The sequence below is a fragment of the Bacillus rossius genome, assembly GCF_032445375.1.
Source record: "Bacillus rossius redtenbacheri isolate Brsri chromosome 4 unlocalized genomic scaffold, Brsri_v3 Brsri_v3_scf4_1, whole genome shotgun sequence".
Lineage (NCBI taxonomy): Eukaryota > Metazoa > Arthropoda > Insecta > Phasmatodea > Bacillidae > Bacillus > Bacillus rossius.
This window is the reverse complement of record NW_026962010.1, coordinates 16,493,742-16,507,103: the sequence shown is the minus strand read 5'-3', so window position 1 is coordinate 16,507,103 and position 13,362 is coordinate 16,493,742. Positions and strand designations below refer to the sequence as shown.

General features: G+C 39.8%; 1 protein-coding gene across 3 annotated transcripts in view; it reads right to left on the bottom strand.

The window, feature by feature from the left end:
• Nucleotides 1-13,362, bottom strand: part of LOC134541583 (delta(14)-sterol reductase LBR-like) — a 101,272-nt gene that overhangs the window by 70,597 nt on the left and 17,313 nt on the right. Inside the window, exons 5-7 of one of the 3 annotated variants that reach the window (XM_063385109.1) lie at nucleotides 11,167-11,355; nucleotides 9,152-9,374; nucleotides 947-1,245 (exon numbers count right to left, since the gene is read on the bottom strand). In XM_063385109.1, coding sequence (XP_063241179.1) covers nucleotides 947-1,245; nucleotides 9,152-9,374; nucleotides 11,167-11,355 — 711 coding nt within the window. The remainder of the gene's footprint in view (nucleotides 1-946; nucleotides 1,246-9,151; nucleotides 9,375-11,166; nucleotides 11,356-13,362) is intronic. The other 2 variants (XM_063385110.1, XM_063385111.1) reach the window with 2 other exon arrangements.

Genomic DNA, 13,362 nt, shown 5'->3' with positions numbered 1-13,362 from the left:
GGAATGTTTACCGACGCGCATCCTTTTCTTAGTTTGATTACTACCTTTCCTGACCGCTTCTTCTATTTTATCTGCTTGCTTTAGAATTGTACTTAAGGTTGATTTTGATATACCAAACTCTTCAGAAAGTTCTGTTTTCGTTTTTTCACCCTGACGAACTGAATTTATTATCTTAATTTTCGTCTTCAATGCAATTTCCTTGCGTTTACGTTTTGCCTCCATTTTTATGTGTGTACGTACAAATTCTAAAGTTTAATAAAATTCTCACGAGATAATTCACTTAAACTTTCATTACAACGTACACAAATATTAAACACGTTAGGCGTAACATATATTTTGTTTTTATTGGTCCGGCACAGATTCATGTATACAAAGGAAGTACAAAATCGAACGTAAATACCATCCCACGTGAAGTTCGATATATCGAATATTGTACAAACGCGAGTGATTTCTGAACATATCGAACACACGAACGAGTGATTTTGAAAACATAGAGTTAAAAACACACTTCGGACACTCAGGCGGGGCCGTATCTTTGTGGTAATCTTTGGTTCGTATTAAACGGTAAACATGACTGTTTGTTTATACGGACGGGAATTGTTATTGTTCGCTATACATAATAACGAGAATTTCGTATTAACCAAACAAATCTTCATCGTGTTTAATGGGCATATTTCACGGGGAAATAGTAATAGGTAATATTAACGAGTCATTCGTAATAAGCGGGATAATATTAACGAGGTTTCACTGTATATGGCGTTTTGGTGGGACCAAACAACTGATTCGTTATAATGAGGATTTCGTTATAAAGAAGTTCGTTGTAAGAGGTTTTACTGTATGTAGCAAACATTCTCATTGATGTTTTAATTGGTGGATTGTGGTATTGTTGGTGTTATTGAGGTAGAGAACTACGTACAGTACAATGAGCACGGCTCTGGCAACTCACCGAGCCGACGAGGGATATCTTGGAGAGCAGGGCCTTGACGTGGAGGTTCCAGAACTGGGGGTAGACCTCCCAGCCGGCCCAGAAGGTGTAGATGAAGCCTCTGTGACGCACGTAAGGGTTGGCACTGTGTAGCTTGGCATGTCCGCCCCGCACATACAGTGCAACAGACAGAACCACAGAGAAGAGAAGACTTGCCACCAGCAGCTGGAAGTAGCGAGTCGAGACGGCAGACAGGGAGTAACCCAGGTACTTCACCGCGCACACTCCAGCCACTGATATGGCGGCACTCAGCAGGCCTGCTGAACACAACACACCACACTCCTCGTCACAACCCACTGAACACACCACAAAATAACAAGTATTAAAGTATTAGAGCTTTTTGGTCGATTTCAAAGAAATACTACCTATTGTAGCCGTTACCATGGTGTGACTTCCGGAAAATGTTTATATAGATTTCGTTTTATGGTTCGTAGACCCCAAAACCATCGTCAACTCTAAAGTTGTGCTCTCCTTCTTATAGGATGATCATACAATCCATACACCCCATACTAAGTATTAGAAAATTCTTTCAATATTTGGCAAATTGTATGCTAGGCCTTTTAAACTAAAATATCTCCAACAGGGGTCAGCTCAAAAAAGCATAACTGAAAATATCAACAAAATGCAATGCATTCAAATTGTGCTGACTGTACAAAATCGTTAAGCAATTTAAAAATGCTGTTTACTTTGCTACCCTGAGCATGACTACACAATTTCTCATCCTCCAAACTAGCATTCTGTGAAATGGATATGTATCCAATATGATTTCCCATAAAGGCAATGTACATAGTTATAAAATATTATAAAAATTCTATAAATGACTTTGGTACACATTTTTACTATGATACAAAAAATCGTAAATTGCCTAGCGCCAGGACTTCAAACTAATTAGTAAATGTGAAAATGGATCCATAGCAACTAACAAGCAATAAAAAAAAGGTTATTATAAACCAATATTAATAGTTAATAAAATTGACAAGTATTAAAAAAATGTTTATAAAAAAAATTATAAACAAAATCAAATTTTTTTTTATTTGGGGCACCATTTAAATTACTCTCCCGAAAGGCAGTCTCGCTGACTGACATATCAATGCTATTGTTCGCGCGAAAGAAAACCAACTTGGTTGTTAACGAGTTCTTCTGGGAGTTTAGACGAAAGTATCAAACCACAGAAAATCTTGTCGCATGATCCCGCAGCTAAGTTCAAGTCCATGCAGAAACCCAAAACCAGCCGACTACCACCAGTAGTATAGAATCAGATAGTATTCACAAATCTGCCCTCCAAAACTGCCAAAGGCTTTTGCAAACCAGTTGAGGATTTTCATAGTTGATAGCAAGCTATTTAAAACACACCAGCCAAAAGTTTCTTGTCCTGCCAAGCCGAGACTTCGAGCTCCCAGGCCTCTGTCTCGTGCACAAACATACTTGTGGACTGCAGGTCCGACTTCCGCCGTGGTCGATTAGTGAATGACCAGCTGACCACTCAGTCAGTCTATTCGCACAGCCATCCCCACCTTCGCTTCCCGACGTCACAAGCCAGGCAATGGAGATGTTCTTGCACGCAGGCTAACACCGCTAGTCCAAATGCGTGTGTATCTGCACTCGCTAAACGAGAGCGCGAGCCATTGTAGTGCTTGCCGCAGTACAGAAATCAATCATGTATGTCCTGACGTGGACCATCCTAGATCACGCTAAAGTTCACCAAAGCATTTTTATCTCGTTCCCGCCTGTTAATGTCAGCGAACTACCCTAACAAAGATCCGCCTGCTTTGCAATATTATAACTCGGCGTCTTTAACACTACGATAATCCTAAAAATACAACTATACAAGAGTATATAAATATAAAAAATACTAAAATAAAATATTACTAAAACTATTAAATATTAAATTTAACAGCAAACACTATTTTAGCTCATCAGACCAAGGCACTGGCCACAATATATATCACAATTTTATGAACACCATAACTGCCACTATTCACACATCACTTCCTAACTTATAAATAAAATTTAGTCGTGAAAAATATCGGTGGAGTTCGTTAATGGGCAATATCCAACCAAAGGGATAGAAATGGGAAAGGTTTTGTAGAAAAACAGAAAAATCACTGTAACTCTCATAATATGAAAATTATCACATCCGTTCGAAAGTACTATAACTCATAGCAGTAATACCAAAATCTATCATCTGAATAAATTTTTAATATGACCAACTGTAAATGCAAGGGGTTGGAACAAATAAGGGTTGGAGGACAAAAAAAATATTAACTCCCTTTGTAGGAACAGCATTGACTGTGCACAAATTTTTTGTTAATCTTATAATTTTTAGCTAAAACTTTTGCCAGAAACTTTTTTTTTGATTAGGCAAACTTTTGCTACAAGGTTTGCAAAAAGAAGAGGGGTAAAATTTTAAAATAATTTCATCACTTCCTTAGTAGGAACACTTCATATCCAAAAATTGTTTGCAAATCTTATAATTTTTATCTAATACAGTAAAACCTTTTTGTTACGACCCCATTTATTGCGTGCGACCACCTCTCTATTACAACCCGATTTCGAGGAACCGTGAAAAAATTGCCGAAAATCCTAAGAAAATCGGACAGAAAATAAGTTTCTTGTGGTGAGTAGTGTGTTACTGGGTTTCTCTTGCCGAGTGCCGACTTGTTTTAACTGCCGCAGCGATGTTTATTTTGACAGCTCAAGCAATTATCTTTTCCCGTGGGTTGATAGAAAAAGGTCGCTTCTCCCAGCAAAAAAAAAAAAAAAAAAGCTACGCCACTTATTCCCCATGCAGGAAACACACAGACTGCCGTCCGTCTCCCCCGCATTTATCATTCTTCTAACATTCCACGTCTCGCCTCTCGCGCGAGCAATAACGCAGTGACCACGCATTGGGCCCTTTTATGCTTTGTTTGGTGACAGCAGCTTGATTTTAATCGGTACAGTAGAATCCCGCCGATGTGACCCTCCTCTGATGCGTCCATTCCGTTTATACGACCGTTTTTTGAGATACCGTGAAAAATTTGAGCAGAGAAAGTCGAAAATATGAGTAAAATCCGCTGAAAAACAAGTCTGTTACACTTTGTTGGGCGCTATGTGTTCACGTTTATCTTGACGAGAGCCGGACTGTCAATGCGGCAGTGTCTAGCAAAACTCGGCGCGTCCACTATCGCACGAAAAGCCGTCTCAGCTGTCATGTTATCATACCCGCCCGCACGAAAAGCCGCTGTGGTAGCTTCTGCGAGAGCGTAAGAAACTCTTCCGGCCAATATCCTCCTCCCCTCCCACACCGCGTGTGACAAAAGCCAGGTTGTATAGTCCATTCTCGGTAAAATAAATATTTTTATGGGCTTATACGACTGTCCTTCGCCGTTAATAAATACTTTATAAGTTTAAGTTATTATGATACAATTTGTTTATTAGTCACACAGCAGTTTCTGCTGAAAAATCACTAATACCTCAAATTTTATTGAATAGAAAAATTTAGCAGGGCCGTAAATATATTTATTTTACTGCATAGTTACTTTTACATCTGCATTCCAACGTGTTTTTTTTTTCTTTTTTTTTACGCTGCGAAGGGACGTGGAAAAGATAATTGCTTGAGCTGTCAAAATAAACATCGCTGACTGCAAGGGCGGGAGCACATCCTGTCGGTCTGTCGCTGTGATTATCTACTCCAAAAACATGTCACAGCATTTCAGGATAGCATTGTTCTTATATCGTTCGTTTATAGCCGAATGTTTTCTACCTGATCCACACAAGTTCCTTCGCCACGTTTTGAACGAAAATAACCACCAGCCGGCTAGAATAGCCGAACTTGCGTGACACAAATTCCTTTAGCGCGAGTATTTTATGTATTTGGATATATTTGGGGGGAGGGGGGGGTGGAATTGGCCTGAATTCTCTATTGCGACCATTTCGTTTATAAGTCCGTTTTTCCGGAAACCGTGAGGGGTTTCATCAGCGGGATTCTACATTCCTTTTCATAGGACCCTTGCTATTAAAATACATTTATATTTAAGTTTGAAAGCATGTAAATTCCTTGCCAGAGATGACTAAACTCAAACTTGGTGTGAAAAATGACATATTTTGACATACTTTATTTGGGCGTGTTTTAGTGGGGAGGGAGGGGTCCGAAAATATTTACAACGGTCTTACCCCTCCCTCATAATAGCCATATTTTATGGGAGAAGGGAGGGTGAAAAGAGCATTTTCTCACTAAAGGTTTTTCAAAGGGGAGCGAAATTGGGGTGTTATAAGGGAGGACTCTAGATGGTTTGTGTGTCTGGGAGGGATGAGCTAGCCTTGAAGAATGTTACCGACAGGAGGGAGGGGTGAGCTTATGCGTCATGAAGCCGCTGCTGCCAGCCAGCCGGGCGAGCTTCGTGTGCGGCCCACTCGCGTTGCAGAACCTACAGCTGCCATATTTTAAAGGAAATGTCCCATTTTTTTTTTGTTATTCTTACATGAACATTATTGGAAGTATTAAAGTCGACACAAAAATACGCTGTGTGTTAAAATTAACATATTTTAATGATCTTTCAATTTGTTTTATTTTTAATTTTTTTCTGATTTTCACATTTTGGTCAAAATGTCCAATTTTTTGACGGTTCCAGAGAATGTATTCGTAAAATCACTGCTTCGTTAAATCCGGGGTTCGTGACATCGGGGTTCTAGTGTAACTACGGCAAGCAGAAAACGTACATGTAACTAACCAGTAAAAATAAACTGTCTTTTGACATCTTTTCTTTAGAGGTGGCCTGTAGGGCGACGAACTTGTCATGAAGGTTGAAGTGGGTTTAAAGCGAAGCCGTCTAGCATTGTGAGTGAAAGCATCCTGCCATTGTACGGCTGGTTTCTTAGCGAGTAACATTAGTGAGGGGGGGGGGGGGGGGGGGGGGTGGTTTGAAATTAACTGAAAATTTCGGAAAACATCTATTACGACCCTATTCCTGGGAACCGTGAGGGGTCGTTTCAGAGAAGTTTGACTGTACTTTTGTCTGAAACAATATTTGATTAGACAAACCATTGCTGAAATGGGTAGAAAAAATGAGGGGTATAATTTGAAAAAAATTCAATACTCCCTTATTAGGTACTATCAAATCCATTCAAAAATTTTTTGTAAATCTTATAATTTTTATCCAAAACGTTTGTCTAAAACAATTTTGATAAGATGAACCATTGTTGTAGGGGGGTATTCCAGGAGTTTATATATAGAAGTTTCCAAAACATTTTGAGAAGAAATAGGCACTTCAAAATCTACCTACTCGTGTAGGTTGTGACAAAAGGGATTTTTTTTTGTTATTGTATCATTAAACATGTTCTGGTCACGCACTTGCAAAAACTACAAGATATTCCTACAACAGTTTCTTGTTTTTTTCTTTCAAAACTGCTATAACACAATTTTTAAGACCCATCACTACCGGTGCATCGTTCACAGAAAATGCTATAATGTAGCTGACAGGTACATTCCAACATTCCATTTCGCTGAGAACTTAATATTTGTCCTTTGAATTACACCAAGTTCTGGTAATGATAGTACAGAAGTGACAATAACCTGTGCTTCTTGGTCAAAATAAAAAACAACTATGGGATAAATCTTAGCTACAAATTCATTTGGTCCATCATTACCTATTGATCCATCATTACCTAAAGAGTAAGACCCAGTTTGCAAATATCTAATTATTGCTTCTCTGGTCATTTCTGCCATTTCTCCAATGACTGCTGTCATTTTCATCCTGCTGCATCTATATCACCTCTTTAGAATTCAGATATATTTGAAGAAATAATCAACCAACATGATCTGCTACACTTACTGGGATGTTGTGTCTGATCAAAACTCTAGTAAACAAACACTTGGCTCTTATGCCGTTGTTGTTACTGCCACTACTACCAAAAAAAAACTCCCTTTCATTTTGTTAAAATCTACACTTTTCACATCATTACAACGTTTGACCAAATTCACTTAAGTTTATAAATCTGTTTTCTTGCCATGAGCTACATTAAAAGAGACATCTAAAAACACGCTGCAGAAACCCAAGTGTTTCCATTGTGTATACTGTTTCTTTTTTACAACATTCATTAGGCATCATATTATTTGCCAAACCATTCAAACACAACCAAAAAACTACAGAACAGAAAAAAATGTCAATGATACAAAACAAAACTAGCTACCTTTTTCATGACTACAGTTCAAGACTTTGGAAAGAAAATGACAATTAGATTTCACTATGTTTATACGCAAAGCCAAATTTGTGCTTTCGATAACTAACTTTCCCTAAAACTGCAAATTTTGGTACAACACATGAAAATGTTAATTCATGCCATATAAAAATCACAAAATCTAATAATCGGTGAAAACCTGTTACTGAAACCTCATATTTGGGCTGGCATATAAACTTTGTGCCTGTAAAACATTGATAACTATGACCGCCACCAAGACAACTAGTGCGGTTAGTTCCCGCTCCACTTCAGTCACGTCGTTAATATGCCATATTGACTATCAATATCTGTGCATTCAGCTTGTTAACTGCTAGGTAAACAGACACACATTCTTTGACCTGGTAGACGGTATACAGGGTTTGTCCATAAAGTAATATGACTGGCCGCTCCTCAGAGCTCAAGTCGCCGTGAGGGCAGTCCCCAGCGGGGAGATTTGTGGTGAGGGGTCAAAACTAACCAATGGACCTTGTGGCAGTCGCGTCCAAGCTCTGACGCAGTGAGGATCACACGTGGTACACAAGCTGTATTTGAGTTTTTGCCACGGCAGAAAATGTCCAAAATGGAATGATTGCTGGAGCACCACTACGCGAATAAATTTTGCTTTCGCCTGGGCAAAACGGCTTCCAAGACGCTTGCTTTGGTTAAGGACGCTTACAAAGACGATGCCCTGCCAAGGGCCTAGGTTTTCCGGTAGTTCAGTGAGTTCAAGAATGGACGGGAGACAGTTGAAGACATGGAGTTATCTGGACACCCTTAAAGGAGTGGTTTGGATGAAAATGTGGCCAAGATAAAAAAAACCTCCTGGACTCTGATCGTTGTTTGAGTGTAAGATTAATCGCCAAAGACCTAAACACGTGCAAAACAACAGCTCACAAAATTATTTCTGAAAATTTGAACATGTGGAAGGTTTGTGTGAAATTGGTGCCAAAAATGTTGAGTCATGAACCAAAATGATGAGTTGATGTTTTCCATTAGATGTTGGAGCAGTTATAAAGTAAACCTGACTTTCTAGACAACGTAACAAAAGGCGATGAACCAGTGGGTGTTCCAGAACGACCCCCAAAACAAGCGCTAAAGTTCCGAGAGGCACACCTCGAGCTCCCTGTGCAATGTAAAAACAAGGTTCTATGTATTTTCTGACAAGCATGGGATGGTCCACAAAGAATTTACACCTTCGGGACAAACCGTGAACACCGATTTCTACAAAGAAGTCCTTGCGCGCCTGCACAGAACTGTCAAACAGAAACGACCGGAGCTGGCAGATTGCTGGAACCTCCCCAACGACAACGCTCCAGCCCACACCACCTTCGGTGTGAGCATCGACCTGGCCCGGTTAGGGGTCGCAACCTTGCCGCAGCCACCGTACAGCCCGGATGTGAGCCCGCCAGACTCTTTGCTGTTCCCAAAGCTCAAGAGAATCATGAAAGGTCACAGTTTCCAAGATGTTCCTGCAATCCAACGGGTTGTCACAGTCTTTGAAAGAGGTTACGTCAGCTGACTTCCAGGGAGCCTTTGCAGCATGGGAATCACGTTGGCAAGGGTGTATCGATGCCCAAGGGGACTATTTTGAAGAATTTTAAACAACATGTACGGTTACCAGACCTAGTCTCATTATTTTACGGACAAACACTGTATGCTTTTAGCTTCTGCGCCTTATATAAAACTCATTGCAAATTAAAAATTAGTCATAGGAAAGGTAAATGTGAAAAGCAAGGAAACAGTTAAACTAAAAATTAAATAAAGAATTTCTGCAGTACAAATCCGTTAGGTATTTAACACAGCCGTAAAATCGTACTATGAGATGATTTCCCATACATCTTCCAAAAAAAGAAATAGTACAAGCTGGCAAGTATGCTGCACTATCACTATGTACATATACACATACTGAATGTAATTTTATGCTAGTTGAAGATCATAAAGGCAGTCAGATTAGACAGGTCCAAATACCACGTAGAGGGGAAAGATGATGGCGGAGCTCCTCACCGTTGCAGCGGTACTTGGGAGAGCCCCAGGTGTTGGGGATGAGGTCGACCTGGTATCCGACGGGCAGCACGCACAGTGCAGCCTGCACGCCCACGAAGCCCAGCACTGCTGCTGCCGCCACGGGGTCCAGGTAGAACCGCCAGGTCAGCGGTACATTCAGTGCTCGCCAGCTCGCGCTGCAGCTCTCCTGGGAGACACACCACCACACACAGCTCCTTGAGGTTCACATTTGAGAAGATTGGGATCCGACCCATCACTAGTTTCAATGTAAATAACAGCGGATTATATGTTTTTCTCAGTCAGCTGGAGAGACTGCAGTCATCCACTCCCCCCCCCCCCCTTTTGTTTCATATTTTTCTATCCCTCAGTGACAAGTTATTCCTCCTTCTCAGTTTTTGGCCTTTTCTTAGAACTAGCACACAGAGAACACGCTTGTGTTGCAGTAAAATCTTCGCTTTTTAATATTAATATATAAATGTTGTTGACGGGCGGGGAAAAGTCAAAAGTTCCAGGGCATCAGGATAAATTCCCGCACAATCCCCGTATTTTTCCCGGGCAGCATAATTCCTGTACAATTCCCGTTTTTTCCCGGTCGGTAGACACCCTGTTATAGCGAGGTGTCACGGTTCCGGGTTTGATCCTCGCTATAACCGTGTCTTCGCTATAACCGAATTGAACAGATTTTGGCCCCCATAAAATAAAAATTTACCGAAAATAGCATACAAATTGTGTTTAAACCTGTAAAATAACAGGTTGTATTAACGAAATCTTAATTTCTGTGAGCAGATGTGTGAATTCTCTTTAAAACGATACCCCACAAGTACGGATGCGATCACCAATTGTGTCAAAATAACCAGAATACCCTACCACGCCACATAAGTATAGCATCTCAGCCCACAATCGATTGCTCGACTTGGCCTGCGGCCGACGCAGCATTGTCCTACTATCTATTGTCGACACGGGCTGTCTGCTGGCGGCCATGTTGGTTCGGGATGTTGCTAACAGGCGGCGCTAGTGTAGCGCGACGAGTTAATTCCTTACAAAATAGCAGGAGTGCGGTGACGCACGTAAGCCTCAAACGAAATAGTAGCTGGAAATTATACTTTTTTCATTCACAGAAACCTGTAAACATTTTTTGAAAATACATTTGGGATTAAACTCAAACCATCACCACCCCCTTCCTGGACAGATACCCCAACAAATGACCGAAACAAAAGTTACAAGAAAACGGTCCTAGCGATTCGGAAGTTGATGAGAAAAAAAAATTTTTGTTAGGTAAAGTTATTCATAAAAACAAAACCCATTCATGGTAGTACGTTTATTATAAGTGGAGTATACAAGAGCACGTCTAACAATTTAAATTAATAACTCATGCAACAAAACCCTTTCTTCAACTTTAAATAGAAAAACAAAATGTGAATGCGAACTATCGTCGTAGTACACCCTTACCACAAAAGAGTGCTGGCCATCAAATGTAGTTATCTCGGCACTTAACAGAGAGTGCGCGTTGCATTCAATCGGCGATATCGATATTGGACTGTGTGTGCACGCTTTATACGGGAAGCAACATAACCAAACATGAATGATTCCAAATAGTGCTGGCTACATCTTTATAAGCACCGCAGCGAAGCAGACGATCAGTTAAAGGTCATAACATTTAAAAACGTATTTAAAAGAATATTTACACATCAGACAACTTCGTATTTCCGTTAATTAAGTGGTAATGTCCGAATAAAAATTAGATTTCTACTTTAAAATACATTGTATTATACGGAAAAAATACCTACACAAAGAGCTCGGAATATAATAGCAGGACCAAAAACATTATGCAACGATTATACGACAGGTTTTTTTAACCAAATTTTTACGCCCTAAAATATGGGTGCGAGGATTATGCTATAAAAAGAGGGTATGTACATTCATTCTCGCAAGAATGAAACTGACACATGTGAAGTTTGCTCGAAGCAGTTGGAGCGCACCTTGTCGCAGTGCAAGTGCAGGGCCAGCACGGCGAGGGGCACCAGCAGCACCAGGAGGGCACAGCCGACACGCCCGCCCCACTCCATGTAGTCGTGGGGGACCAGCGCCAGCAGTCGGCCCTCGCGCTTCAGCAGCTCTACGTAGTCCCTGGACCCACCCACGCTCCCCTGCACAGCATTCGAGTCCACCTGCAACACACGGCTCGCTCTCAGGCTTCCTTCGACCCAGCACATCGTCGTGAGCATACTGTTGGTTGTTTCCACTGGGTAGAGGCTCTTTACTCCGACAAGTTACGGATCACGGCCAGGCCAGATTTATAAAACCTCATTGTAGTTTTCATGGAATACCACGGCAAAATAAAAGAGTCCAGTTACATGTATTAAACAAGTTTGTAATAAGCTGCTCAATGGCAATAAAATAATACTTATGAACATAACTATTTATAAAAAAAAACCTCTGATATCACATTGCTTTTGTAACCAACGCCCGAATCCAGCCTAAATAATCTGACCGCAAGTGGCTAAATAGGTTCAGGATTGCAGAACGTGCCCAACCGAAGAATGTCAAAATAAAGAGAGCCAAATATAAAATGTTTCTTGCCTTTACAAATGCAACACAAGTAAATTAGCAACCAATTTTTAAATGTTTGTTGTAAAGGAAAATCCCATGTTTTAATATGTAAATAGAAGTGTATAGTTTGTGCACACATCACTAATTATTTTAAAATTATTTTTGCACAAATAGATTTTTTTATTAACATTAACTTGTTATTTATGATCCTTTTAAAATACATCCAATAATTAAATTATTTTGCTCCAACTGCAAATATTTATGTTCCCTAAAATCATAACGTATTTTAACCAACACTGCTACTTAGAAGAAATGGGAGAAAAAAAAATTTCCAATTGGATTCCCAGCTGCACTTGTAATGTGTACACAATTATATTTTACTTCATACAAGTTATTAGTTACTGGAATGAATTTGAATACAGGATATGTACCATACTACAGGCATGTACCATATTGCAGGCATGAGTTGCGAAATTTTTTCTCGGTACATTTGCAATAACAGCCAACCAAGTATAAAATCTGAATATGGACATATGTGAGAGTAGGTCTCGCAGCGTGCAATGCCCTAGCAACTGCCCCAAGCCTTCACGCTATAGCCTGGGAAAGGGAAGGTTAAATGATCAGATAACTGACAAGTCTGCAGAGCATGAGGTCTGAATAGAAAACAGTATGGTTTTACGAATACTCTTATGTATTAGAACTATGCAATAACAGATGGCATCTAGCAACCTAAAAAAAAGGGAGGTTATTTTATTTTAAATTGCACTTTTATTTGATGGCATTTAATTTTTACATATTAAACCATCACTAAATGCCTATAAATAATTTCATAGAAATTTTCATTTGTAAATGTTTTATTTTTAATATATTTAAAACTAAAGGTGTATAAAATTTCAAACTGTGTTAAATTTAGTAATCACAGTAAACACTTCCAGATCTCTTCTTTCAGGTTCTGCCTTCCGTCTGTGAAGACTAAGTTGTGTCAACATTGTAGGTCTACAAACAGCATGCAGGGCTGCTAGTGCAAACTGATTGTAATTATTACTCACACAAGTCAGCACTTTCCACATATCTCGGTGCATTTCTGTCTAGTAAATCTCCTGCATATCAACTTTGAGGGCTTCATAACCCTTGAAAAGTTTGGTATTCTCAAAATGGTGTTTGGGAATAGTTTTCATTAGTGAAGTAACATCTTCTGACTTGTTACAGATGAAGTTCTTTGGGTTGAAACACTTATGTGAAGTCTTACTGGTGCAGAAGGGTCACTGTCCAATATCATTACTACTAGTGTAGTTTTGCCTGGCGTTCACATGTATGTCACTTTTGACATGCTTTGCAAACAATATCTTTTCTTTTAAACCCTAATTCACCAGTTGCAGTGTTTACACAATAGTGTAATGGTATGGGATGCAGAAACACCGTCACTTTTAAACTTTTCAACTCCCTGCCTTGCACTAACCACATTTTATGGCATTTTTACGTAGGTAATTAACATTTACGACTGGCAATATTGATAACGGTGTTGTTTAAACGACCTATGTAAAAAAAAAGCAAATTGGCAGTCATAAAAAAATTGTTTTGTCGCTGCAGCATGAAAGACGTCGTTTGGAAAGCAAACGGCTAAA